The following is a 26090-nucleotide window of genomic DNA, read 5'->3' as shown; positions in this document are numbered from 1 at the left end:
CCCCAACCAAGGATCGAACCTGCACCTCCTGCATTGGTAGACAAAGTCTTAACCACTGGACCACCAAGGAAGTCCCTGAACCGTAAAATTTTTAATAACTGCAGTTTATTATACATATTGTGCATGAGTCTTTTTGAATTCTGATTTCTCAGAGTACATGCCCAGTAGTGAGATTGCTGGGGCTTAGTAACTTTTTAAATCAACAGTTTTAAAAGGTCTGTGGAATGTAAGCAAACAGTCTGTATGCCTACAGTTCTTTATAACCTCATGATAACATAAGATCTTTAAGGCCCTTATTGTGAACCAGTGATTTGCAAAAGCACTCTTGACCAAATTAAGCACTTTAGAACACAGACTATACACTTGTTTTCTAACCAGCAGGCATCAATATTCTGTGTATTATCTTCAGTAACTTCTGTCTATTGTAAATATTTTATGTATTATATTTTATGAAATCTGTATTTTTTTAGAAAATTAAGTTTATCATGATTTGCAAGATAAAGAATAAGATCACAGAACAAAAGTATAATCAAAAAGTTTGTGTCAAATTTTTAAAAAATGAGTCTGCCTTGGAAATTCTACATTTTTTCCTATATTTGTGCAAAAATATTGTGGACTCAGTTTTGCTGCATTTGGAAAATGCAAAAGAAGTATGATGTGCTTAAGCTGTTGTGAGTAAAATGTTTTTAAAAGATAATCATTTTTTCCATGTAATAACTCTCTAGAGAAGTCAAACCCTTGAAATGCTTGAAACAAACAGAACTGAAACAGTTGATCGTTTTATTTCAAAATATCTACAAAGTTTTAATTTTCCATTATACAAATTTTTCAAAATTCAGACATTATTCAAATGTAAGCCAAAGTCCTTATACAAACAGAATACACACAAAGATAAAAAATATACATATTCTCTCAGCAAACTTTGTTACATAAATAAGAAAAGTATATACAAAAGCTAGTATTTTCAATATGAAGTACAGTTATTTTAACACTGTAACCACAAACAGAAGGTACTAAAATAAACACCACAGCAAAAGTTAAAGGAACAACAAATTCATTTTATGACATCTACAATTGTAAAGATACATAAAGCCCATCTTCAGGTAATCTATACTTCACATTTAGATCTTAATTTTTACTTTATTCATATTTAAGAATATTCTCTGGATAGGGGAAATTCACAATTCTACCAGCTAGCCCTGATACTTTATATAAGTTAGAACATGTGACGAACTATATAATCTATGTCTTTATACTTTGGGAACAGATGCAAAAGAATTCTTCGAAAGTTAAAATTTCATGAACCTGTGTTAAAAATTTTCCAGTAGATTGAATTGAGTATTGCAAACAAAAAGAAACAAACAAAAAAAAAAATTCTTTTTAAGTGAGAAATGTTAGCAAAAAATCCAAATAATTGAAGTCTTAACATAGTAAAGTAATAATGAAAAAGTATGCCAATGGTTCCCCCAGATAAAAGCAACTCAACTAGGTGTCTGCCTAGTTATGTTTTACCCCAGAAATTCTCCTTCCTTTTCTGAGCTCGTGCCAGAGTTTGAAAAGCCTGGAGACTAGAAGCTGCAGAGCGAGCAGAAATTTCAGATAATCTGTCCTCATCTGCAATGAAAGAATTATATTCAGTGCAAAAAATCTCTTATAAAAATACTATGTTTCAAAACATCAAGTGAAAATTAAAAGCATCAAGCTCTGTAATGTCAATATTGACTATCAGAAACACATAATCTATTAAAATGTAAGATTAGTATTTTTAGGATCGTTCACAGTAATTTTCCAAGTTTATCATATTTAGAAATCAAACATTTCAATATTAAATGAGCATTCTGTTTTTTTCTGAAATCCCACTATGTCATTACACAAACACATGGACTGTGATTTTGGTATTACTTGGAAACAATTCATCATCATACTGTCTTGTCCTACTTTAAAAAGCACAGCTGTTTGAGCAAAAGAAACCTTCACATTTTAAAAACAAAATGTCATACCTTCACATGGTACCTACATCACATTTCTAAAGTAATTTCACTTAATATAGAAACGATGTCTGACTTCAATATGCTACCCTTCATTATTACTGAAATTCCTCATTCTGAGTAAGCAAATCAATTATCAAGTTATTTGTAAACACTGTTCTTCCATTAAAAAGAAAACAAGACAGGATTCAGTGTCCAGATATTGGCATTTCAAAACATAACAACTTGATTTCTAGCTCACTGAATTCTGAAAGGCATCTCAAACTTGCTAAGAGGAAAGAACCTTCAATGTGTGTGAAGCCATAATACATAAAGTATTCAAATTTGCTTTCAAATTCAAAATTTATAAACAGTAATTTTATACTTCTTAGGTTGCATTAAAATAGTCATTTCAATTGTTCAACATCAAGAATTCAAAATTCCTCCTGCCACCATTATCAGTAACCGAATTTTTCAGAATAAAAACGACACAAGAGAAAAACACTCATTTTCCCTAATTATGTATTTTTTGAGAATATACAGACATTTGAAGAAAATGATGGATGTAATGCTAGGCCGAATTCCTGAGCCACCAGTCAGCCAGGGCGGAAAACAGAGTGCTGATCGTGGGTGTGATGCATCTCTTGCCATCCATTTGCTTTAAAACAGATTCTTCAAGGCTTAGTGCCTACTTTACTCATGTATAAAATGGGGATAGTTTACCCCCTTCACAGAGTTTTAGGGATCTAATGAAAAGACATCTATGGAAGTACTCTGTAAACTATAAAGTGCTAACCGAATGTAAAATTATTATACTATTATTAACTACTATCTAATAAAATATACTTTTATCTTGTGTTATTTGACTATTGAAATACCTTCATCATTAAAGGCTTCATGCTGAGGTAACTGGAAATTGTTCATCCTTGATTTTCCCACTTAAAAAAAAAAAAAAGCCATAAGAAATTATCCTTCAAAGCCACCCAACAATATATCTTACAATCAATTTGAAGAGAAGGTAGACTGTCAAACAGTTTAATTTTATACCTTTAATAGAAATTCCTGCCAAAGGGCCGTTTATTAATTTATAATATGCTTAGCAAATATGTAAACAAACAGGGGATAACCTCCTAGGATTCTTCTCAATGACAATACTAATCTAACTTGAAAGAAATACTATAAGCTTCTCTTTAAAGATGACAGTTGGACTATACACATGTACAAAAGCAATACAAATCTAGGACAGAGAAAATGGGAAACAAGAAAAGAGAAACAAAAGTTTAAAAAGTGGAAAGCAAATGGAAGGCAGTGAGTGTGTGGTTATCACAGCCAATGGAGCTGAATCCTAAGGCAGCAGAGAAGGGAAACCAAGAAGCAATCGATTTGCTCCCCTGATGGCTAGGTGGTTGGGAGTACTGAGTACCACTGAAAGCTGAAGGGAAGGGAAAGCTGAATCAGGAATCTAATTGTCTTTCTACAAAATAATCTACCAGATCCATCTTTAATTTTGCACAGCAGGGTAACTGCCCATCTCCCAAAAGAGGAATTGAGGTCTTATTGCTAAAGAAGGTTTATCACAGCCACTTTGACTGAAAGACACCAGATTCAACTCGGGGAAAGGAGAAACCATATTCCAAATAGGGGCATTATACATATGTATCATTTATCTCCTCAACCAGGTAAAACATGCTATCCATGAAATAATAACAGAATGCTTATATAAAAGGAGTTTTAAAAAAAACTTAGAAATTAAAAATGTAGCAACATATTTTAAAACTCAAGTAGAAGATAAAAATTAGTAACCCTTTCAAATTAAAACAAAAAGACAGAGATGGAAAATATGACAGCTAAGATAAGAAATAATATCTTCAACATGTCCAACATCCGAAAAATAACAGTGCCAGAAGGGAGCAAGAGAGACTGGAGGGGAAGAAATTACCGACTAAATAATTTAAGAAAATTTCCCAGAACTGAGGAACATGACTTTTCAGATTGAAGAGCTCTACTGAGTACTAGCAAAATGAATGAAAAGGGACCCACCATAAAATTTCAGAGCACTAAGAATAAAGAGAAGATGCTAAGAGTTGTCAGGGGGAAAAAAAGTCACACACAAAAGATCAAAAATAAAAGGTGCATCAGATTTCTCAACAATAATAATGGACGTAAAAAAAGAGCAGAGCAATAGCTAATAAAACTGAAGGAAAATATTTATGACTTGAATTCTATATCCAGGTAACACTTGGTAACGTCTGAAGACATCTTTGGTTGCCATACCTGGGGAAGAGGTGCTATGGCATCTAATGGGTTGCCTATACATTTTTGGAAAAGAACGTGAGACACATCTCACACTTAGACCAAAGTGAACTTGGGGACAGGACAACTTAGTGTGTCAAAGATGAGACTTTTCTTCTGTTTAAAGAAATCTACTATGTTAACTAAAACTAAATAACACAGTATACTTATAGCCTTCGTATCTATCAATATAGCCCTTTCATTTTAATAGACAAAAAATTAAAACCTAAATAATTACCATTATGCTGGAATTCCGGATCTCTCAGGGAGCCCTGAATTCGACGAGAAGGATGCCAGTAGGCTGTGGCGCAGGGTGGAGAAGCAGATTTCCCAGGTGTGTTAGGTGGGTATTCTGGCATTTTTGAAACTGGAAGAGTTGTCTCAACAAATTTGGGGATATTGGGTTCAGAATCTTCCCTCAAAGGCAAGGGATCAACTGTTTTAATACCAGCAGCTGGAGAAGTCAGGAGGGATATAGCACGACTTTCCTTCTAAAAACAACAACAAAAAAAGCATATATGTGGGTACACATATATAAATAAAACAAACATTTAAATACACAAATAGCCATAAATGAAATAGGGAAAAATATGGGGAAAATTTATGAAACCTTCACGTGGAGAGGATTTTATGGGACTAACAACCAATATAATGATACTTACCTAAATAAAAACAATATGTGAATACTTTAAAAAAGAAAAAAGAAAAATGACAAACTTGGGGAAAATACACAGCTTACTGGATTGACAATGAATCACCATTGATACATAAATATTTCTTTAAAAGTAGAAAGATAAACCTAATTTAAAGGTAAAATAAGGATATATATCAACAATTCATATACAAACTAGAAATAGCAAATACATTCTACACCTCACTCATCAAATAATTTCAAAATACAAGTATTAATATAAGTACTAATTTTTATTTAACAAATTATAAAAATAAATTTTAAGAAACAAACTATAATAACCTGAGTTGACAAAGACGTAGTAACACTGGCACTCTCATCAGTGATACTGGGAGCACAACTTTACAGGGGAGCTGGTAAATCACAGCAAAAGCCTTAACACTGTGGTTCTCTGACCACAAAATTAATACTTAAGGAATCTTTACATAAAAAGAGGTAACAACAATAAGAACAAAAATGTAGGTAAAGGATGGATGATTTCTTTACAGCATTTTTCAAAACAGGAAAACTAAGACATAACAATAGGCATCTAGTTTTAAAAAATGTTTCAACAATAAGCATCTAGCCTTTAAAAAAACTATAGTATAACTACAGATATCATATTCACAATTAAAAATCAAATTATAAATTAATTACATGGGAGTACATTTATAATACATTGCTAGGTGAGGAAAAATATATTATGAAAACTTATCTACAGTATAATAAACAAATACACTTTCTATCTAAGTAACTCAAACTCAACAACGGCTGTTTCTATAGTAGGTATGACTAACTTTTTTGGTTTGGTCAGTATTTTCTGTCTTTCCACAATGAATTTGTATCACGAGGGTCAAAATCCCTGTATAACTTCACTTTTAGGATAATGTAAACCAGTAAAATCAAATATAGCTCCAAATTTTCCTGATTACTCCTTGTAATTGTTGCCTTTAGTTATTAACTTCGAGTTTATCAATGCAATGTTCAAAACACTACTTTCTGATCTTAAGCATCATTTTCTGCAATTAGAAGGCTTGGCTTATTGCTTCAAAGGGGAGATATCCTGAGGTCTCACTCTAAAAACAAATTTTTTAAAATCAAGATCTATTAATAAGATAAAAAACACAGATCTTCCACTTGCTTCCCTTTCTAATTATGAAGATGTCTCATGAAAATTGATTTTTTTTCTTTTTGTACAAAGAGAATTTGGAATTTCTGTCAAATTGGTTTTATTATTGTTAAAACCTCAATTAAATCTGTAGAATACTTGTAGTACATGGGGTTCTCAGGTTTAATTTAACTGACTTCATGATCTGTTCTTGAACCTAAAAACCTCCTTACTGGCCTCACTGCTTCTACTCTCCCCCAGTATAACGTGCTCTCCACTGAGTAGCCAATAATTTTATTTATCAAGTGTATCAGAGATTTATATTTGTTTAATAGCATGAAATCCTCCAAGGGCTTCCCACTGACATTAGAATAACATCCCCACTCCTTATCCAGCCTCCCTTCCCACCTTCACTCCCCACCTCTCTTCTGCCTTCTTCCTCCAGGCTCCACAGGCTTTTTCACTCTATCAAACTGTCACTGTTGTACATGTACCCTTGCTGTTCTTTCTATCTGGAAAACAATCTCTGGCCCACGTCTCTGCACTGGGCCCCTCCCTCATTAGCTAGGTCTTGTTAAAATGTCACCTCAGAGGTGCCTGTTCTGATGACTTAAAAACTGTCTCACCCACCCCTTAGAGGCTGTCTGCAGTTTTACTTAATTCACAGCACTCACTACTGTCTGAAATTCTTTTAAAAAAATCATTTGTCTATTCGGCCAATGAAAATGTAAGTTTCATGACGGCAGAGATTTTATCTTACCAATGAATCCCCAGATCCTAACAGTGCTTGGCACACTGTAAGAGCACAGTAAATTATGGACTGAATGAATGAAAATGAAACTCCTGATATTCCACTCCAAAGATGGCTGTGGTGCAGAGTTCTCTTACTCAGAGCATGGCACTCTCCATCAATCCTGCTGGGTAAGTCAGAAACCTAGGAGCCATTATCCTACCCAGAACCAGGCCTTGATGTTGTTCCCCTCACACAATTCTTTAATTTCACTCATGTCTGTGCCCACCTTCCTAGTCCAGGCTATCATAGCTCCTACCTGGACTATTGCAATGGGCCTCCAGAGGTATCCATAGTCTATTCTTGCCTTCCATGGCTGCCAGAAAGATCTTGCAAAACATGAATCAATCACAACACTCCCATATTTAAAATATCCCAATGGCTTTCTATTTTACTTGAGATGGAAGATATTCTTAGTATTGCTCTCTTTTCTAACCTCATCTTGCATCTGATTCCTGCCACACACAGGACTGGCTTTTGTTTCTTAAAACCCTATGTCCTTTCTCTCCACAGATCCTGGCATATGCTATGCTTCTCCTCACTCTTTTTACCTAGTTAGCTCCTCTTCCTCTGTATCTCAACTCAATTATGACTTCTTCAAAGAAGCATCCTTGACTTTTAAGAAGCTTCCTAATCTCCATTACTGGGTCAATTTCTTCCAGAATAGCAGTATATACTTCTCTGAAACAATTACTAGTTTTAATTTTACTTTCTGGGGGCTGTGATTCTCATAGGACCGTAGGGGTTCAGTAAAATCACGGACCATGTCTGAAAGTGAAAGTCACTCAGTCGTGTCGACTCTTTGCAACCCCATGAACTATACAGACCATAAAATTCTCCAGGCCAGAACACTGGAGTGGGTAGCCTTTTCCTTCTCCAGGGGATCTTCCCACCCCAGGGATTGAACCCAGGTCTCCTGCATTGTGGGCAGATTCTTTACCAGCTGAGCCACCAGGGAAGCCCAAGAATACTGGAGTGGGTAGCCTATCCCTTCCTCCAGCAGATCCTCCCAATCCAGGAATTGAACCGGGGTCTCCTGCATTGCACGTGGATTCTTTACCAGCTGAGCTATATGGAAGTCCAGTGTACCATGTCTACTTTCACTTATTATCACAAGCACAGAATCTAGCATGAAGGTAAACGGATAAGAAACACCTGCTGGACAAAGAGAGCTAGCAAACACTTGGGTTTTTAGTATCATTTACAAAATGTACAGATGTTACTTGACAAACCAATACCACGAAAATGCTACTCTCAAGGCTTATGAGACAGTGCTGTTTAAGAGTTAAAAATGTGGGCTCTGAGAAGAGACTGCCTGGGGACAAATTCTGCTTCACTGTTTGGCAGCTCTATCACCTCGGTTTCACCTAAATGAGAATATTAACAATATTTGCCTCACAGAGTCATTATGAAGACTGAACAAATTAACACATGTAAAGTACTTAGCACAGAGCCTAGAACATAGTAAGTGTTCAGTAAATGCTAGCTATTATGATCATCTCCACGTAAGTTTCCCAAATTGCTGCTGCCCCATAATACTCCCACAATTCAAGGTATGTCATTAAAAGTTACCAGCAAAAAATATTTCTGGATATTAAGATAGTAATTCTGTTAACTCCTATGGTAGAAAAGATAGAACAATATTAAACAATGGCAACTGAATGACAGGGATAATTTATTGCTAATTCAATTCCTAAATGAATTATTGATATCAATTTATTGATAATTCAATGACTTATGGACTTAATGTTATGATAGTAGCTTTTTTAAGGAAAAAAGGGGAGGAAATCATTGTGTATAGCAGGTTTAATGACTCCTCGGCCTGCCAGCAACCAAAGCGTAAACAATGGGGAGAGAAAACAAATCTAGTTCCTGGTATGGCTACCATTACAATCCAAATGATTGTCACCTCCTTCCTGGATACTGTAATTGACTAACTAGTTTCAATTACTTGCTCTTGCACCTCTATTGTCCATTCCCAATATAGTAGCCAGAGTGATCTTAGAAAAACCTAAGTCAAATCATATCATTCCTCTGCTCCTCCAAAGACTTTGCATTTTATTCTGAATAAAATGCAAAGTCTTTGCTATGACCGCTAAGGTCCTACACAATTTAATCCCTCATTATGCCTCTGACCTCACTGCCCATTCTACTCTCTTGCTCTCATCTCCAGCCATGCTGACTCCCTACCTGTTCCTCAAAGAATCAGGCACCGTCTCAACTGGAGGACTTTGCACCTGCTGCTGCATGGGGTCGCTGAGGGTCGGACATGACTGAGCGACTTCACTTTCACTTTTCACTTTCATGCATTGGAGAAGGAAATGGCAACCCACTCCAGTGTTATTGCCTGGAGAATCCCAGGGATGGGGGAGCCTGGTGGGCTGCTGTCTATGGGGTCGCACAGAGTCGGACACGACTGAAGTGACAGCAGCAGCAGCAGCTCTTTTTGTAAAATGCCTTCCTAGATATGCATATGGGTCAGTCCCTTACCTGCTTCAGATTCTGCTCAAATGCCACCCTCTCAGTGAGAACTTCCCTGGCCAATTCCCACTCACTTCCCCTGCATTATTATTCTCCTTAGCCCCTATCACTATCTAAAATACTGTGTGTTTTACCTAACTATCCTGTTTACTGTCTCCCTCCTCCTCTAGAATGTGAATTCAGTGAGGGCCAGAATTTTTACCTGCATCTTTCACTGCTACATCTCCAGTTAAATCAGGGCCTGGACAAAACTGTCTGAGTAGATGCACAATCAACAGTACTGTTTTTCTTCTCTCTCTCTCTGTTGTCACTACTGACAATATTTGAAAGTAAGCAGCCAAAATACAATGGCACTACCCTCAAAAACAATTCAATGCCTTTGCCTTCTGAAAGTAAGTTAATAACATCATCTCCACATATGACAGAATTTTCTAAAATCTGAACCTCTCATGTATTTATTGCATGTAACTAAAATAATCACTTCCCAAAGAGATGTTTTTCTCTAATGTGTAAATATTTACCTTCCTAAAGTCATTCTTCAAAGTCTCTAAGCCATCCTGAGAGGATACTCTTTTCCTCTGTTCTATGACTGGAGGCTTCACTTTAGATGGAGACACTAAAACAGCACCACCTGGAAAAATACAGAAGATGCCACTGTTTCAATTTAAACTAAATTATCACATCGAGGAAGCAGGTGAAATAAGAACTGTACGGTGTCCGCCTATTACCAACAGCTGGAGTGGTAAGATCATGATGAGTCCTCTGGATTCCACCCAGTTCTCTCAGCTTTGGAGTAGGAAGCCTGCCTCCTTTCCCTGAAGACACAGAAGATGACTCCGACCTACAAATTAAGACAATTATGAAGCACATCCTCTAGAAAATATGACCAAAAAGAATACTTCGCCACCATTATGCAGTTAAAGCATAAACCTTTAAGAGAAGGCCATTTTGCTTCTGAAAAAATAAGAAATAAATCCACATGCAGTTAAGAGAAACTGACTACTGGAAAAGAGGGGAGATCACTGCAAGTCAGCAACACACTGGAGAATTCTTCCCCTGAACCAGAGCCTAGGTTCCATTAGCTGCAAAAATCGTGAATTAATAATAAGGGGGTTGGACTATGAACAAAAAACACTATAACCAATGGTAGAGAACCATTCCCCAAAACAATCTGCATATAAATCAACAGAAATTAGCTATTTGCAGAAATCACTTATTTTAACATCACAAAACTTCTTTTTCGCTATAACCATCTGATAGTAAAGAATATTAGTTATTTTTCCTTAAGTCATAAAGGAAATCATTCTTTCAGAGATATCTAGCTAATCATATCTTAAAAATCATAATTAGCAGGATATAAATAAAAAGAACACTAACTACTTCCTCCCCAAATAATTCAGTGTTCAAGTGTTCAATTCCCAATTAGTGCAGTGGGACTAATGATTTGAGCGACTCAAATCCCTGAGGGAATCAAATTATATAAACCATACAGAAATGCCTATTTCATGACATTAAAGTAAAATCTCCTTTTTATTAGTCATGAAACCAAAAATGTAAACCACTATCATTAGGGACAAAATGAAATACTTATCTGTGTACAATAATGTGTCTACATACACACTTAATTTTACACACTTACTCTTCTTTGATCTTGTCTGCTTTAGATTCTTCCTGTACCTCCAGCTTCTCCGGCTCTTCCACGTTGACCTGCTTGTCCCTCTCCTGCTCCTCCTGCTCCTCCGGCTCCTCCTCCCTCGGTTGTTTCTGTGTGTCTTCAGGGGTGTCCTCAGCATCCCACGCCAGACGCCTTCTAACAGGGATGGGAGCATTTGACACACCCAGTTTCTCTGTGGTAGTTTTCTGGGGCTGTTCTTCCAAGACAGTTTTTTTTTCTTCTAGCTGTGTAGAAGGACATTTCTGCAAAGTCTTATGGCTTGTAGGATCTCTGCGTAACAAAATAAGTTTTATTTTAAAATTTAGTAGTTTGAGGTTTCTAGTTGATACTTATTAAGTCCGTCATTTCCTTCCATGGTTCACAACTATGTTTCCCACTGATATTGCTTTGCCCAGATATTGAAGGAAAAAAATCAAACTAAGAGTTCATTTTATAGAAGTTAAAGTTATAATCTATTAAAATATTCCAAAATAAATTTATGTCCTTTTACTCCTACCATCACACATATATGCCTGTACTACTGCTGACAAAACTCCCATGTATCTTTCAATTGATAAATGCATACATAAACTAGGACCCCCTAAACAGTTTAATTTGTTCAGTTACTCAATTAGGGCTTGTGCACAAACTCATGTGTACTTATACAACAAATAAGCTAATTCAAATTTTGTATTTTAGATTAGGTTAATTTTTTTGAGTCACTGTTAAAGAACAAATTTTGTGGACTTTTAAAATCAGATGTCACCTAATTATAATTTACAGTTCAATTTGCTTTGTATGATCATACTAATACTCTATGAAAACAGAAAACTATTTTATTTGATGCAAATCAATGTGCTATTCCTCTTAATAGTTTGTGTTCACTTTAAAACCTAAAATAGAGAATTGTTCCACAGAATCAGGGCCAAAGTTCCATATCAATCACAAAAATCCATTAATGAATGATAATGGATATGTACTAATAGCTAATATTCTCTAAGTTTTTATTATTGTTGTCTTTTTGTTTTGTTTTACTTTTAAAGTTTTATGTCTACTGCTAGTCATCCCCATTTTACTCTTAATTGCTGACAAGGAATATGATAAAATCCAAACTTCCAGATTTAAATTATGCATTATTTCTACACAGGTGTGTAAAGCAAGTATGTATAGCTTTACTTTTCACAAAAAATAAACTAAAAGTAGTTAGTGGCTGATATATTTCCACTTGACTGTACAAATTTTGAGTCTTCATATCATGTTCCTATGTAATTCTATGATCCACATTACTCTAACATACTTTTCCACCATCCACTAAGAACATCTCACCCAGCAAGATCTAGCGCTCTGATGTTGCTGCTAATGGTTCCTTCTGAGCTCGTGGTTGAGGAGACATCCCAACAGCGGTTGTTTTCAGACAGAATCTGATTCAGATGATCCCGAGAAAAATGGGTTCCCTGAACTCGTTTCCTATAAAACTCAGCCTTCTCTCGGAGTTCTTTAACCTATGCAGGAGAATTGAGATACCATGTATTATTTTAAACGCGCCTTGCAAATACCACCAAGTAGCATATCCAAGACACTGCACAAATACAGCCAGAGACCAAGGAGAAAGAAAGGCAAAAATAGCCACATACATTCATAAGGCTATGTGCATTTTTAAGCAGAAATTAAAATAGTCAAGCTTAAGCACAATGCAATTATTTTACTTCAGGCCAGCAGGCAGGGAGAAATTTACAGCAGCTAAGAAAAACACTGACACCTACTTCTTTCTTCAACTGAAATTACACAAGTACTCTATGCATTATTACAATTTTTAAAAACATGAAAGCGACCAACCTCCGCATACCACATGGCATTTAGAGAAGCCTAGGGGAGGAATACAGAAACATACTTAATGACAGGTTAATGTCATAAGTGAATATTAATGGGAGTCAGTGAAATATCTTATTATTCTTCCTTCTAAATATATACCAAAACTTGTCAATCAATATTTTTTATAGTACTTTTAACAACATTTAATTTGGTAACCAAGATACCTTAACATTGCCTTGAAAACCAACGACATTCTTGCATGAGTGGAATGCTGTCCACAAGGTAACCTAATGACTCTTTTCCCACCTCTGGAAGAGTACTGACATGCCAGAAAGCCCTAGCCTCAGTCTTTACTTTTTGGCTTATGTACAGCTGCTACTACCATAGAAGCGCCACTGAGACAGTCTCATGACTTCCCCCTCCAAATTCCTCAACATTCCCTTGTAATCACCCAAACAAGTAATAAATACATAATTTAAAAGACTATCACAATAATAGATGTAATAAATTTGACAAAGTTAACAGGATACCCCCCAAAAATATTCTGATGAACTATCTATGAGGTGACTCACATATTAATTCCCTCATATGCAAATAATATATTTTCACATGAAAAGGAGTCTCTTATACTCACTGAAACTCTTTCATTTTATACATTATACTGCCACCTTCTGACTTTCTTAAATACAATCCCACAATGTAAAAAAACTAAGTTGCAGCTTAAAATTGTTTTCAATAATCTATTTGATTTATTCTCAAAAAGACTGTGTAACTTTTTCCTATCATAAAGACAGAGTATTAGCCTGAAAAGGCTATCTAGATGCTGTCTGCTAAAGCTGCTCTTCTCTCACTTGATGACAAAAAAGCATATAATGAAATTAGCACTGTGAAAGCAACTGGAGAAAGACATCCTCAGCTCCTTAAGGGTACTACTGATGCAGAGGGAGGCAAGCACTACGTCTAATGAATCAGCCAAAGCAAAGGACAGCACCTGCCAGGGCAAAAAAAACCCCACAAAATCCCAGTAGAATCCTATTGCTCTAATGAACCAAACCTGAAACATTCCCAAAGGATAATTCAAAACATTGTTTTCTTCAAATGTTTTCTTCACTGTCAAAAAAAATTGAGCCATATTCATTCACCATTTTTTTTAACTTACAGAAAATTACTAGTTAACGTTTTTTTCATTTAACAGGTAGAACTGAGACACATGGATTGAGTCTAAACTCATAATCAGGGTATTCTGAATGCACAGGAACCTTGTAATAAAGTGCCTTGATAGAATCCAGATTTTATTTCTAATACGTCCCTGCATGCTTCAAATGTATCATGGTCACCCCATCACCCGCATGATAAAATCTTCATGTCTTAGGATCACTTCTTCCTCTGAGCTCTCAAAGCTCTTTGTGTATACCCTCATTAGTACCTATTTCATTTTTCTGGAATTACTGCTTTTGTCATTCTCCCCTACTAACCAACAAATCCCTTGAGGTAAGGGATAATGTAGCCTTTCAACACTGATTCCACAAGCTGTTCCTGAGTGTGGACTAAGTGCTAGGCCTGAGCTATACAGCTGGTAGCAAAGCTAAGCAAGAAAGGGCCTGCACTCAGTGAACTCACAATCTGGTAAAGGAGGCCGACTTCCTCCTATATGATAAATCATTATCATAACACTGTATGATCTATGCCATAATAAACAAATGAGATATAAACTGAAGGAAGGTTTCAAAAGGGGGTCCTACCAGTCCTGCATTGAGTGAGGGTCGAGCAAGAAGGAGCCACGAAGAAGGCTGCATTCTATCCATGGGGGAGGACATCACTGATTGATGAATGAGAGGATGGACAAACATCCCCTCCATGTACACAGTGACCCAGTTTTATTTGACACTGATTCTTTTTAAAGAACGGAGTGGAGATACAGAAATTCTGTAAAAACTTTATTCAGCTTTGTCTGTTACTGACATTTAAAACTCAGTGCTTTAAATTGACTTTATCAGCAATCTTTGTTAATAATCTTCATGCCAATGTTGTGATATTTTGCAAATACATAATTTTAAACTTCTGCAATCCTAAACTAATATGAAAAAATAGGAGGCTGATATTTTCAAAGTGAGGTGTTTGTTCTGCTAGAAAGCATAAAAAAATCAGTGGCTTGAACTCAGTGTTAAAAACAATCCTCACAGCCAAAAACCAGAGTCATAGATATGAATAAGCCATGCCAAACAATTAAAGCAATATACACACCCCTTCCCAGGTCAAGCAATACAATCAGATTACATGACATAAATGCTAAAAATGTCTTCCTTTCTGAATTTCTCTTTCTAAATTAAGAATACAACTAAATTTGTTTAAAATTTAAATGTAAAAACTCAAACTCAGAAAACTGGGGAATAAAATACTTCTTGTTTCCAAAATTCATCCCCTGAAAATAGTCATCTTATACCTAAAAGTGCTTAAAAGTCTGTCAAATTATAGAACGTCTCTCAAAAGTGGCACTTCATCTTGAAACAAAGTCCAATTTCTGGAAGCACATTAGAAAAAAATTATCTCAACCAATGTAGTTGGGATGATAAGAAGACTACCTAAAAATCAAGGGAAAAAGGCATTAACGCAGATCCAGCAGTTAATCTGGGGATGGGACTTAACCATTGCAATTGTTGGTTATTATTAAAAAACAACCCTTGAAGTGAGCATTGTAAAGAGGAATAGTGCCACTGGTTATAGTTTGGAGGTAACAAACAATTACTGGACCAAAAAGTCAACTACCTTAATGTTATGTGAATATGAACTTGGGACTTGGTTTAAAATACCTAGTGACTAGATTCTTTCTAGATTCAAAAAGTACAATATCTCAAAGAAGAAAGAGGCAAATGGAGATGACACATGGACTAGGAAACTGCAACAGGACTTCAGGTGAATTAACACTCAAATAGTAAAGTTACCCATGTCCAAGTGTATTTGAAGAGTGAGAATAATATTCCATGAAATGTTAGCAGTAGGATAATGTGGGTATCCTTAATTGTTGGTACATCAAAAGCAGCCACATAAAGTATCTTCCAGGGAAAAAAATGTATATAAGATTTAAGTAAAATATTAAATGTCTATGACCTGGTCAACTAAAATTGTCATCACCATCAGTCATCACTAATCTTGTAACTAAAAATTCTTATTCTTTTCTAACTCCAATTTGCTTTTTGAATGATTTTGACCATGAGGTTAAGGCAAACTATTCCACTAATTTAAACACTTTAAAACCACCAGTAGTAATTAATAAAACACCCCAGAAAAGTCACATTACTATAGGAATCTTAAAGAGAGAAATCTTAAATAGGAAATCTTAAAGAAACATCTTAAATTAACAACAAAAACAAAAATGTCCTCTTCCATGAGGGCAGGAATAAGGATTGTTACCTTATCATGACTTCAGATGTAACAATCCTCAGAGTCCATTAAATGTTTAGATCTAAATCTTAACTACGCTAAAGCCTTGACTGTGTGGATCACAACAAACTGTGGAAAATTCTTAAAGAGATGGGAATACCAGAGCACCTTACCTACCTCCTGAGAATTCTGTATGCAAGTTAAAAAGCAACAGTTAGAACTGGACATGGAACAACAGACTGGTTCCAAATTGGGAAAGGAGTACGTCAAGGCTGTATATTGTCACCCTGCTTGTTAACTTACATGCAGAGTACATCATGAGAAATGCTGGGCTGGATGAAGCACAAGCTGGAATCAAGACTGCCAGGAGAAATATTAATAACCTCTGATATGCAGATGACACCACCCTTATGGCAGAAAGCAAAGAACTAAAGAGCCTCTTGATGAAAGTGAAAGAGGAGAGTGAAAAAGTTGGCTTAAAGCTCAACATTCAGAAAACTAAGATCATGGCATCCGGTCCAGTCACTTCATGGCAAATAGATGGGGCAACAGTGGTTAAACAGTGACAGGCTCCAAAATCACTGAAGATGGTGAATGCAGCCATGAAATTAAAAGATGCCTGCTCCTTGGAAGAAAAGTTATGACCAACCTAGACAGCATATTAATAAGCAGAGACATTACTTTGCCAACAAAGGTCCATCTAGTCAAAGCTGTGGTTTTTCCAGTAGTCATGTATGGATGTGAGAGTTGGACCATAAAGAAATCTGAGCACCAAAGAATTGATGCTTTTGAACTGTGGTGTTGGAGAAGACTCTTCAGAGTCCCTCAGACCACAAGGGGATCCAACCAGTCAATCCAAAAGGAAATCAGTCCTGAATATTCACTGGAAGGACCAAATGTGAAGCGGAAACTGCAATACTTTGGCCACCTGATGCAAAGAACTGACTTATTGGAAAAGACCCTGATGCTGAGAAAGACTGAAGGCAGGAGATGAAGCAAACGACAGAGGATGAAATGGTTGGATGGTATCACCGATTCAATGGACATGAGTCTGAGTAAGCTCCGGGAGTTGGTGATTGACAGGGAAGCCTGGCATGCTGCAGTCCATAGGGTTGCAAAGAGTCGGACACAACTGAGCTACGGACACTACTGAACTGACTGAAACCCTAACTACCAACTCATCTTAATTTTAAAAAGTCTCAGGCCAAGAGATAATCTTTCCAAAACAAGGAGCTAACAGTGGTGCAGACAGACAAACTAATCTTGAAAAATCAGTCAGTCTTCACTTGAGAGTGGAGGTCTGCAGGTTATAAAATAATCAAGTCTATAATGCTACAATTCTATAAACTGACTTCATTAACAAAAATAGTTGATTTAAAAAACATTTTTAACTTTAAAGACCTTATAATTAATCTCTAAGGAGCTAGTTGGTATTCTTTTAAAAAAGTAAATACACTGATAAATAATATCCAACTGATACTTCTGGTACTATCACCGCATCATATATCTTCAAAATGTAGTCTCTACTACTAAGTAAAACTATTGAAATTAAACTGAAGTAGTATCAGAGAAAATGTGGGTTTACTGAGTTTATATACTCACCTGATTTGGTATGTTTTCCTTCACACGTGTCCAAGCCCCAGCTTTATATAAATACTGGGCTGGGCTCAGAAATTTTGCTCTATATTCTGAATTCACCTTCCTAACAGAAATGAAATGAGAGTAAATATTTCACCATGCTGATCAGCTAAATACTATGATATTTTTCTTACAAAATACATACCCAAGCCTTTGATGTCTCCAAGGAGTAAGTTTCTTTTTAGGCTGGTTTGAGTCTTTTGATTCCATCTCTGTTTCTGATTTTAAAGGATCATCTGTTTTATTACACTAAAATGAAAATAATTTGAACTTTTCATGCTCCATTTATGTTATACATTAAAGTGAAAATACAGATGTCATAAAGTATACTTGGATACTGAATTATAATTGCTTTTAAAACTAAGATTTTGCTACTAAGATAATGCAAAAATCACAAGTCAACAGCAAGTTTTGAATGGTTTCATTTTCTAACAGTAAAAATTTTACATACTTGGCTAGGAAAAATGTTTTAATTATGTCAAGGTTACTTATTTAGGTGTTCAACCACCTTTTGAACATTAGTCTTACATTTTCCTTTGATATTCTAAATCTACACTTAATTGTTACAATAATTAAATGGAAGGTCCCAAAAAGTAAGTTAGCACATTGCTTTACTGAATAACAATTCTTTTTCTCTTTAAGAATATCGTTAAGTCCAAATAAAAAAGTATTATACATTATTATACACATACATTATATAATATATGATTTTTATAATCATATATAACTGTAATATCGTTATTTTATATATATATATAATTTTACTTTTAGTCATACAGTTTTCACTCTTAGAATCCATAAAATAGGTATGACATTCCAGGAGATTCAAAAACAGGACCTATCCCTGATTTACCTATAGTTTACAATAGTTTTAACCTGAAGATGCAACTCAAACAGCTGTAAACTTTTTACAAAAGTAGGTGTTTGTATGTACTGAGGTAAGTTGTGTGAATTATACTGGCTATAACTTGGTAATTTTAAAGCTCTAGTTTAAAATAACATGTGTGTATGTGTATTTCTGTCTTAATTTCCATTAAAGTATGTGTTTCTATCACCACTGTAACCCCTGAAGTTCACATTGCTGTAAGGCCAATCATTTGATATTAGGCATAGCAGACTTACCTGCTATATTATTAAGCATTCGTTGCACTGTATTATACTTTATTTACATCTCTGTCTACCCCATGTAACAAGAGCTCGTGGCCCAAGAGCTGCTTAAGGCTTAGTGTGGTTATAATTGTATTCTCAGTACCTACCAGTGCCTGGCTTCTACCAAGGGCTCAATGAACATTTGACATTAAGTGAACAAACAAATAAATGAACTAGCTAAAAACAAAAATCTCAAATGGTGATAAGTAAAAGGAAACTTATAAAGTTGCAAATGGTGGTAAGTAAAAGAAAATGTGATATTGCAATTAGCCTCCAACTAAAATAAATAAATTTAAAAAAAAGAATTGACAAATACCTTCTTTTCAGGAGATATTGTTTCAAAATTTCCGTTTTCCTTCAAATGACTTCTTAATTTTGGTTCTTTCACTGGGGATAAGCCCTTAAAATTTCTTTTGTATTCAGTTTCATGGATGACTGAGTTACCTTTGAATTGTGGAACAAATTTGCTTTTATTGTGGAAAACCTTAAAACAAAAATTACTTTAGTTTAGTTTTTTTTGTTAAATATATAGAACTTAGAACTTCAATTGCTTAAAGCATTCCACACATAAAGTTTAATCATCAGGATACAAAAAAGGGAAAATTATATACGACTATAATTTCATTTCACATGGCTAATTAATAGCCATTGCAACAAAAGCAAAAATAGGCAAATGGGATTATGTCAAACTTAAAAAAAACTTCTCTAAAGAAAACAATCAACAGAGTGCAGAGACAAACTATTGAGCACAAGAAAATACCTGCATACATCTTGTAAGGGGTCAATTTCTAAAATATTTAAAGAAATCAAGGAACTCAATAGCAAGAAACAACCTGATTAAAAAATGGGCAAAGAGCCATAAAAACAGACACATAGATCAATGGAACAGAATGAGTCCAAAAACAAGCCCATACATATATGGTCAATTAATTTATGACAAAGGAGTCAAGAATGTAAAATGGGGAAAGGGTTTCTTCAATAAATGCTGCTAAGAAAACTGGATAGCCACATGTAAAACAATGAATCTAGACCATTATCTTATGCCATATATAGAAATTAAATCAAAATGGATTACAGATTTGAATGCAAGCCCTGAAACCAAAGAACTCCTAAAAGAAAACATAGGCTAAGCTCCTTGACATGGATCTTGATGATTTTTTGGATTTGACACCAAAAACAAAGGCAACAAAAGCAATCATAAACAAGTGGGACTACATCAAACTAAGACATTTCATACAAGAAGGGAAAACATCAACAAAATTAAAACGTAACCTATGGAATGGATGGCACCACCAACTCGATGGACAGAGTTTGGGTGAACTCCGGGAGGTGGTGGACAGCGAGGCCTGGCGTGCTGCAATTCATGGGGTCGCAAAGAGTCGGACACGACCGAGTGACTGAACTGAACTGAACTGATGGAATAGGAAATTTTGCAAATCATATGTGATAAAGAGTTAATATTCAAAATAATAAAGAACTCATAAAAAACTGAATAGAAAAAAAAACAAGCTGATTAAAAATAGGCAAAAGAACTTTTTTCCAAAGAAGACATAAATGGTCACCAGGTACATGAATGCATCACTAATCATCAAGGAGTAAATCAACATCAATGAGACTTTACCTCACATACGGTAGAATGGGCATTAACAAAATATAAAAGATAAATATTGGTGAGGATGTAGAGAAAAGGGAACCCCTGTCCGTTATTTGTGGGAATGTAAATTCATATGGAAAGCAGTCATGAGGGGTCCTCAAAAAATTTAAAATATAATTACCATATGATCCAGCAACCCTATTCCAGGTATATATCCAAGGGATACGAAATCAGTATCTCTAGATAATCTACACTGCCATGCTCATTATAGTATTCACAACAGCCAAGATACGGAATCAATCTAAGTGTCCATGGACAGATGAATGGATAAAGAAAATGGAATATTATTTGGCATTTAAAAAGCAAATCCTTTCATTTGCTACAACACAGATGAACCTGGAGAACATATGTTAAGTGAAATAAGCCAGGCACAGAAAGACAAAAATACTACATGGTTTGATCCCACTTATAAGTGGAATCTAAAAGAATTCATAGAATAGTGGTTTCCAGGGACTAGGAGAGGGGGTAAATGGAGATATGTTGGTCAAAGGGTACAAAGTTTCATCTATGCAGGATAAATAAGTTATGGAGAGCTAAAGTATAGCATGACTGCAGTTAAAATACTGTGAAAAAAGTGAAAGTGTTAGTCGCTCAATTGTGTCCTACTCTTTGCAACCCCATAGACTATAAACCACCAGACTCCTCTGTCCTTGGAATTCTTCAGGCAAGAGTACTGGAGTGGGTAGCCATTCCCTTCTCCAGTGGATCTTCCCAACCCAGGGATCAAATCTAGGTCTCCAGCACTGCAGGCAGACTCAACCATCTGAGCCACCAGGGAAGAACTCAGTACTGTACTGTATATTTAAAATTTGCTAAGAGGGTAGAGATCAAGTATTTTTAAGTGTTGTGCATTCACACACACACACAAAAGGGTAGCTATGTGAGGCAACAATGTGTTAATTTGCTTGACTGTAGTAATCATTTCAGAATGAACGCATATATCAAAACTTTACGTTGTACATTGAAATTACATAATTTTTCTCAATTATACCTCAATAAAACTGGAAGGAAAATCCAAAGGTCAACCTTCGATGCTCATTAATATGTTCTGAGTAATAGTTATTATAATCAAAATAATACTTAAGTCAAAAGAAATAATGAATCATATCTTTTCTCCCCAAAGTTCCCTACCACTCCATTAGTTTGGCAATAGGATAAGTAAAATAGGCAGATTTTAATCACATGAAAATACACATTAGCTTTACAAAGCAACTTTGTCAGCTCTACAGGTTTTTTCCTCCTTGACATCAACTTTTTTCTTCCTGCAACAATAAAATATTCTTGATATTTTCAATATCTGACATGCATTTGTTCATTTTTTTTCCTTTGCTTACTTAATTTTAGCCTGAAGCAAGGGAAAAAATCAGGTTAATTATCATGTTTCTATTTATAAATGTTTCCTTTTATCCTTATTATTCCATGATATGGTTTCCATTTTATGGTATATTGCCACTGATTACAAAGAAAGTAATGGAAAAGATATGGAGTTCCAATAAGGTGTTTAATTGTTTCATAATGCTGAATAATATACCTACACTTCAAAACCAAACAGTATATCTTTTTAAGTTCAGTATAATCTCAAGAACTTTTCTGCCATAAATTGTTCTTACTCCTTTATATATAAGACATCCTTTCAGGAAACAAGTGTCTGATAAAACAGAAATGAATAGCTCCTTTAGGAATTTCCCCATCAACAAGCATGGAAAAAATTTCTGTCCCACAGCTCTCCAATCCACAGACCTGAAACTGCTGATATGCTTTAACTAACAGAGCATTTCTTTACAAAAAATTCTCTGAAGTCTTCACTAATGACAGCAATAAAGCTAACAGTAAAGGTATTTGCTAGTGACTTCTGATACTATAAAAAGAAAAGTTCTACACAATGCTTTTCACTGAAATATGTAAAAGTTGTCAATAGGGCTTTGATTTGAATTACCTCTAGCTTATATTCCATAAAAACTAAACAATCACAATTTTCAGGCTGTATTTTCTGGTACATTTTCTATCTAAGAACACTTGTGAGCCAGCAAAAGAAGTATTGATTCTATTCACTAGGTTTATAAAGGGAATGTATTGCTTTACGTTATTTTTTGTGTTCCTAAAATGTTACATATATTTCAGGTTTTTAAAAACTGAATAACAAGTAAGCCTAAATCTGCTACAATTTATAACAGTGGAAATATTATCTTAGTATAAGACGACATGTTATTGTCTTTCTGAATCTAATTATCCTCTCAGTCTTTGGGGATGCATAAAGTACACAGGTGAGTGAGAAAGAAAAGACTAAGCTTCCATGAACCTTCGGGGATATTCTAAATGGAAGTATTTCCTACTTACACCTAGGAATATGGTTAAGAACATAAATGAGAGTTAAGAGCTAAGAACTTTCTAGAGAATTACAGTAGTAAAAAATACATATATTTTAGTAATGGTAGCCCAGTACTAAAACTGTGAGAATACGATGAAACTTAATATCACTTCTAGTTACCATTTTAGCTTTTGAATTTTATAAACACAAATTGACAATTCTATCACTGCTCATTTGATATAAAGACAAAATTATATAGCTTGTATCACCTCAACCTATTTTTTACTTATTAAATATCCAAAGCAGTTATGCCTTTCTTAGACAGAAAACTTCCAATATATTAGTCAATGAAACACAACACTTAAACACTTAAAATATAATTATCATATGATCCAGCAACCCTATTCCAGGTATATATCCAAGGGATATGAAATCAGTATCTCTAGATAATCTACACTGCCATGCTCATTATAGTATTCACAATAGCCAAGATACGGAGTCAATCTAAGTGTCCATGGACAGATGAATGGATAAAGAAAGTGGAATATTATTTGGCATTTAAAAAGCAAATCCTTTCATTTGCTACAACATGGATGAACCTGGAGAACATATGTAAATAAATATGTAGAATAAAACCAACATGTAGAATATAACCAATTTAATAATTTTTTAATAAGTAAAAAAAAATTCACAGCATGCAAAAACTTACCAGTCCTCAAGTTTTCATTACCCTGTCTCATATTTAGTATATGTGATGGATCTGGCAACAATGATCATTCAGTAGCCTAGGACAGTATAATATTACTGCTATAAATCAGAAGTAACAGGATGATTTTAGCAAAACTCTCATTTTCACTTTTCTAGAACCTACCTCCAGATCTACTATCTAATTTCTTTCTACGTAAACTGCAACACTAGATTAGATACTGGCACTCAAAAATGTATTGCATCCATTAAACTACCTGATTGGCTGCAAAAGTTGGAGCAGGTTGTTTAGGGGTCTTCCAAACAAACTGCCTTTGATATTCAGAATTCCTCAAGACATTATGTGAAGGAACAACTGTCAATCCAGCTTTCTTCCGCAGAAGTCTATCTAACTGTTGGGGGAGGAAAAAAAACCAGAACATTCAAAGTTATTAAAAATTTCTATTCAAACTTATTTTTTAACTGTAATTTAAAATAAATATACATATATACAATACAATATAAAAATACAATATAAACATACAATGTAAAAATCTACACTCCTAACAAATTTAAGTGTATAGTATAGTATTGTTAACCATATGCACATTGTTATAGAGCAAACTTCCATCAGTAGTGTTCCTTTTAAATTGTGACTCTTTAAAATTCCTTTCTTAATACTGTCAGGGAATTATCATGCATCCCAGCAAAAGGTAACATTTCTCAGTTTATTCCTACCAATTATTCATAAATGGATCTACTAGTAAGAAATAACAGCTCATCACCTCATCCACACCTTGCTTTTGGGACACCTCTTCCCCTGCCCATCAGACTTACATGTTACCTCCCTTGATTCCCTTGTGTCCCCTGGTTTTCCAACACTTTTAAATGCCTCTCCGTGGTTCCAGTTAGTGGTGGACATGAAATAGGGAGGAAGCAGTAGAGTGGAGAAAACTGTGGAAGGCAGTGAGGTGTCTGCACAGGGCCCCACAGCCTCTGCTTATGTGCTTGCAGGGGCCTTCCACAGGCCAGCTGTGACATAAGAGAGCAAACTGCAAGATCTTTTGAGATCCAGCCAGACCTCTCCTTTCTTTTGCATTTTGCCAACTGAGGCTGTTTTTTTTCCTCTGGTATACAATAAGAAATTGAAAAGGGCCTAGGTATAAGTCAGCTCACCATCCCTGCCAGAAGTAGTAGCCTACTCCCCTTCTCTGTCTCAACTTGATCTCTCCCTTAGGACTCAGATGCTGATATATGATAAATGAAATCCAGAGGCAGACTGTCTTCCCAATGAAGGGATTTCTGAAAATAACCAGTACAAAATGGCAACTGTTAAGAATAGAACTAATTCATAATAACTAAAGTCAACTATCACCTTATAGTCTATTCTACAGACTTTGAACAAGAAAAGAGCAGAAAAAAATTAAGCAACAAAATGTGATATTACTGAAATGATAAAATTTATAGAAAATTCTATGCTTCTGAAAAGAAACACAGTGAACACACATACCCTATCATCTACATTTTCTGAAAGAGGCTTGGTAGGATGTTTCAGCTCCACATTTTCATTAGCTGGTACGCGGTCTGCTTTTACATCTTCCTTATTTTCTACAATATCTGAAGCCCCCTCAGTCCTAGAGTCTGCAGAGTGAGATCTGGTTCTCTTGGGACCCCTGGAGGCTTCTACTGGAAGAAGTCTTTCTTGGTTAACATCTTCTGTTTGTTCTGCCTCCTGTGATTCTGGTGTTCTGGGAGCTTCAGTTTCTGGTGATAGGACCACATCATTCTCTGAGGTAGCTCCATTCCACTCAAGAGATTTTGAAATCTGTGCGTCATGATGAGGGACTCTTCTTTTCGAAATAAAACTTGGCTCTCTAGTGATTCCTACAAAATATAATATGCAAAGTTAACAGAAACCAAAGCATAAAGCCACAAAGACAACTTTGAATCACATGTATGAGAGAAGAAATGGAATTTAAAATTCACCTGAGATACACAATATCCTTCCAGTTACAGGATTAAAAAAAAAGTACAGTTTTTCAATGTAAAATCTCTAATTTTGCTTTAAAAAAATAGTAAAAGTTTGACCATAAATTTAAATTGGGGTCATGATGTTCAAGTTATCCTAACACAAGTCACTAGAATTGCAACGTGATGGAACTGGCAAGCCAGGAGGAATGTGTTGTCTCCGTTTCTAATTACTTTCCTCTGCTACTTAGCAGGACAATGGGCCCTGGTACTGTCAAAATGTGGAACTTTTCACAAAGCTTCTCTTATGCAGTGCAGACCAAGATGAGAAGGGATGAGATGTCATTATGCTAGATCTTGGCTCTATATCTGCCTTGAGTTCTTCCTGAGAAGTTGAAGAGAATGAACCCTTTGAACCAGAGCTAAGATACTATTTCTCTATATTTCTCTCTGGAAAGCAAATGCCCAAAAAACTTAACCTTCTACCCAGGTAAGAGGAGCTCTGAGATACTGCCCTAGTTTGGAGCTATTCTT

The 26090-nt window shown here is 35.3% G+C and overlaps 1 protein-coding gene across 2 annotated transcripts in view; it reads right to left on the bottom strand.

Moving 5' to 3' along the window:
- MDM1 (Mdm1 nuclear protein) overlaps positions 773 to 26090 on the bottom strand; it is a 28751-nt gene continuing 3433 nt past the window's right edge. The window contains exons 3-15 of one of the 2 annotated variants that reach the window (XM_018047972.1): positions 25099 to 25472; positions 23867 to 24001; positions 19259 to 19426; positions 17939 to 18042; positions 17758 to 17857; positions 12799 to 12828; positions 12289 to 12464; positions 10948 to 11253; positions 10037 to 10149; positions 9830 to 9939; positions 4498 to 4750; positions 2846 to 2905; positions 773 to 1614 (exon numbers count right to left, since the gene is read on the bottom strand). In XM_018047972.1, the coding sequence (XP_017903461.1) occupies positions 1502 to 1614; positions 2846 to 2905; positions 4498 to 4750; positions 9830 to 9939; positions 10037 to 10149; positions 10948 to 11253; positions 12289 to 12464; positions 12799 to 12828; positions 17758 to 17857; positions 17939 to 18042; positions 19259 to 19426; positions 23867 to 24001; positions 25099 to 25472 (2042 nt within the window). In that variant the 3' untranslated portion in view covers positions 773 to 1501. The remainder of the gene's footprint in view (positions 1615 to 2845; positions 2906 to 4497; positions 4751 to 9829; positions 9940 to 10036; positions 10150 to 10947; positions 11254 to 12288; positions 12465 to 12798; positions 12829 to 17757; positions 17858 to 17938; positions 18043 to 19258; positions 19427 to 23866; positions 24002 to 25098; positions 25473 to 26090) is intronic. The other variant, XM_018047973.1, reaches the window with a different exon arrangement.

The sequence above is a fragment of the Capra hircus genome, chromosome 5, assembly GCF_001704415.2.
Source record: "Capra hircus breed San Clemente chromosome 5, ASM170441v1, whole genome shotgun sequence".
Lineage (NCBI taxonomy): Eukaryota > Metazoa > Chordata > Mammalia > Artiodactyla > Bovidae > Capra > Capra hircus.
The sequence above is the reverse complement of the archived record's forward strand: the minus strand, read 5'-3'. Positions and strand labels throughout refer to the sequence as shown.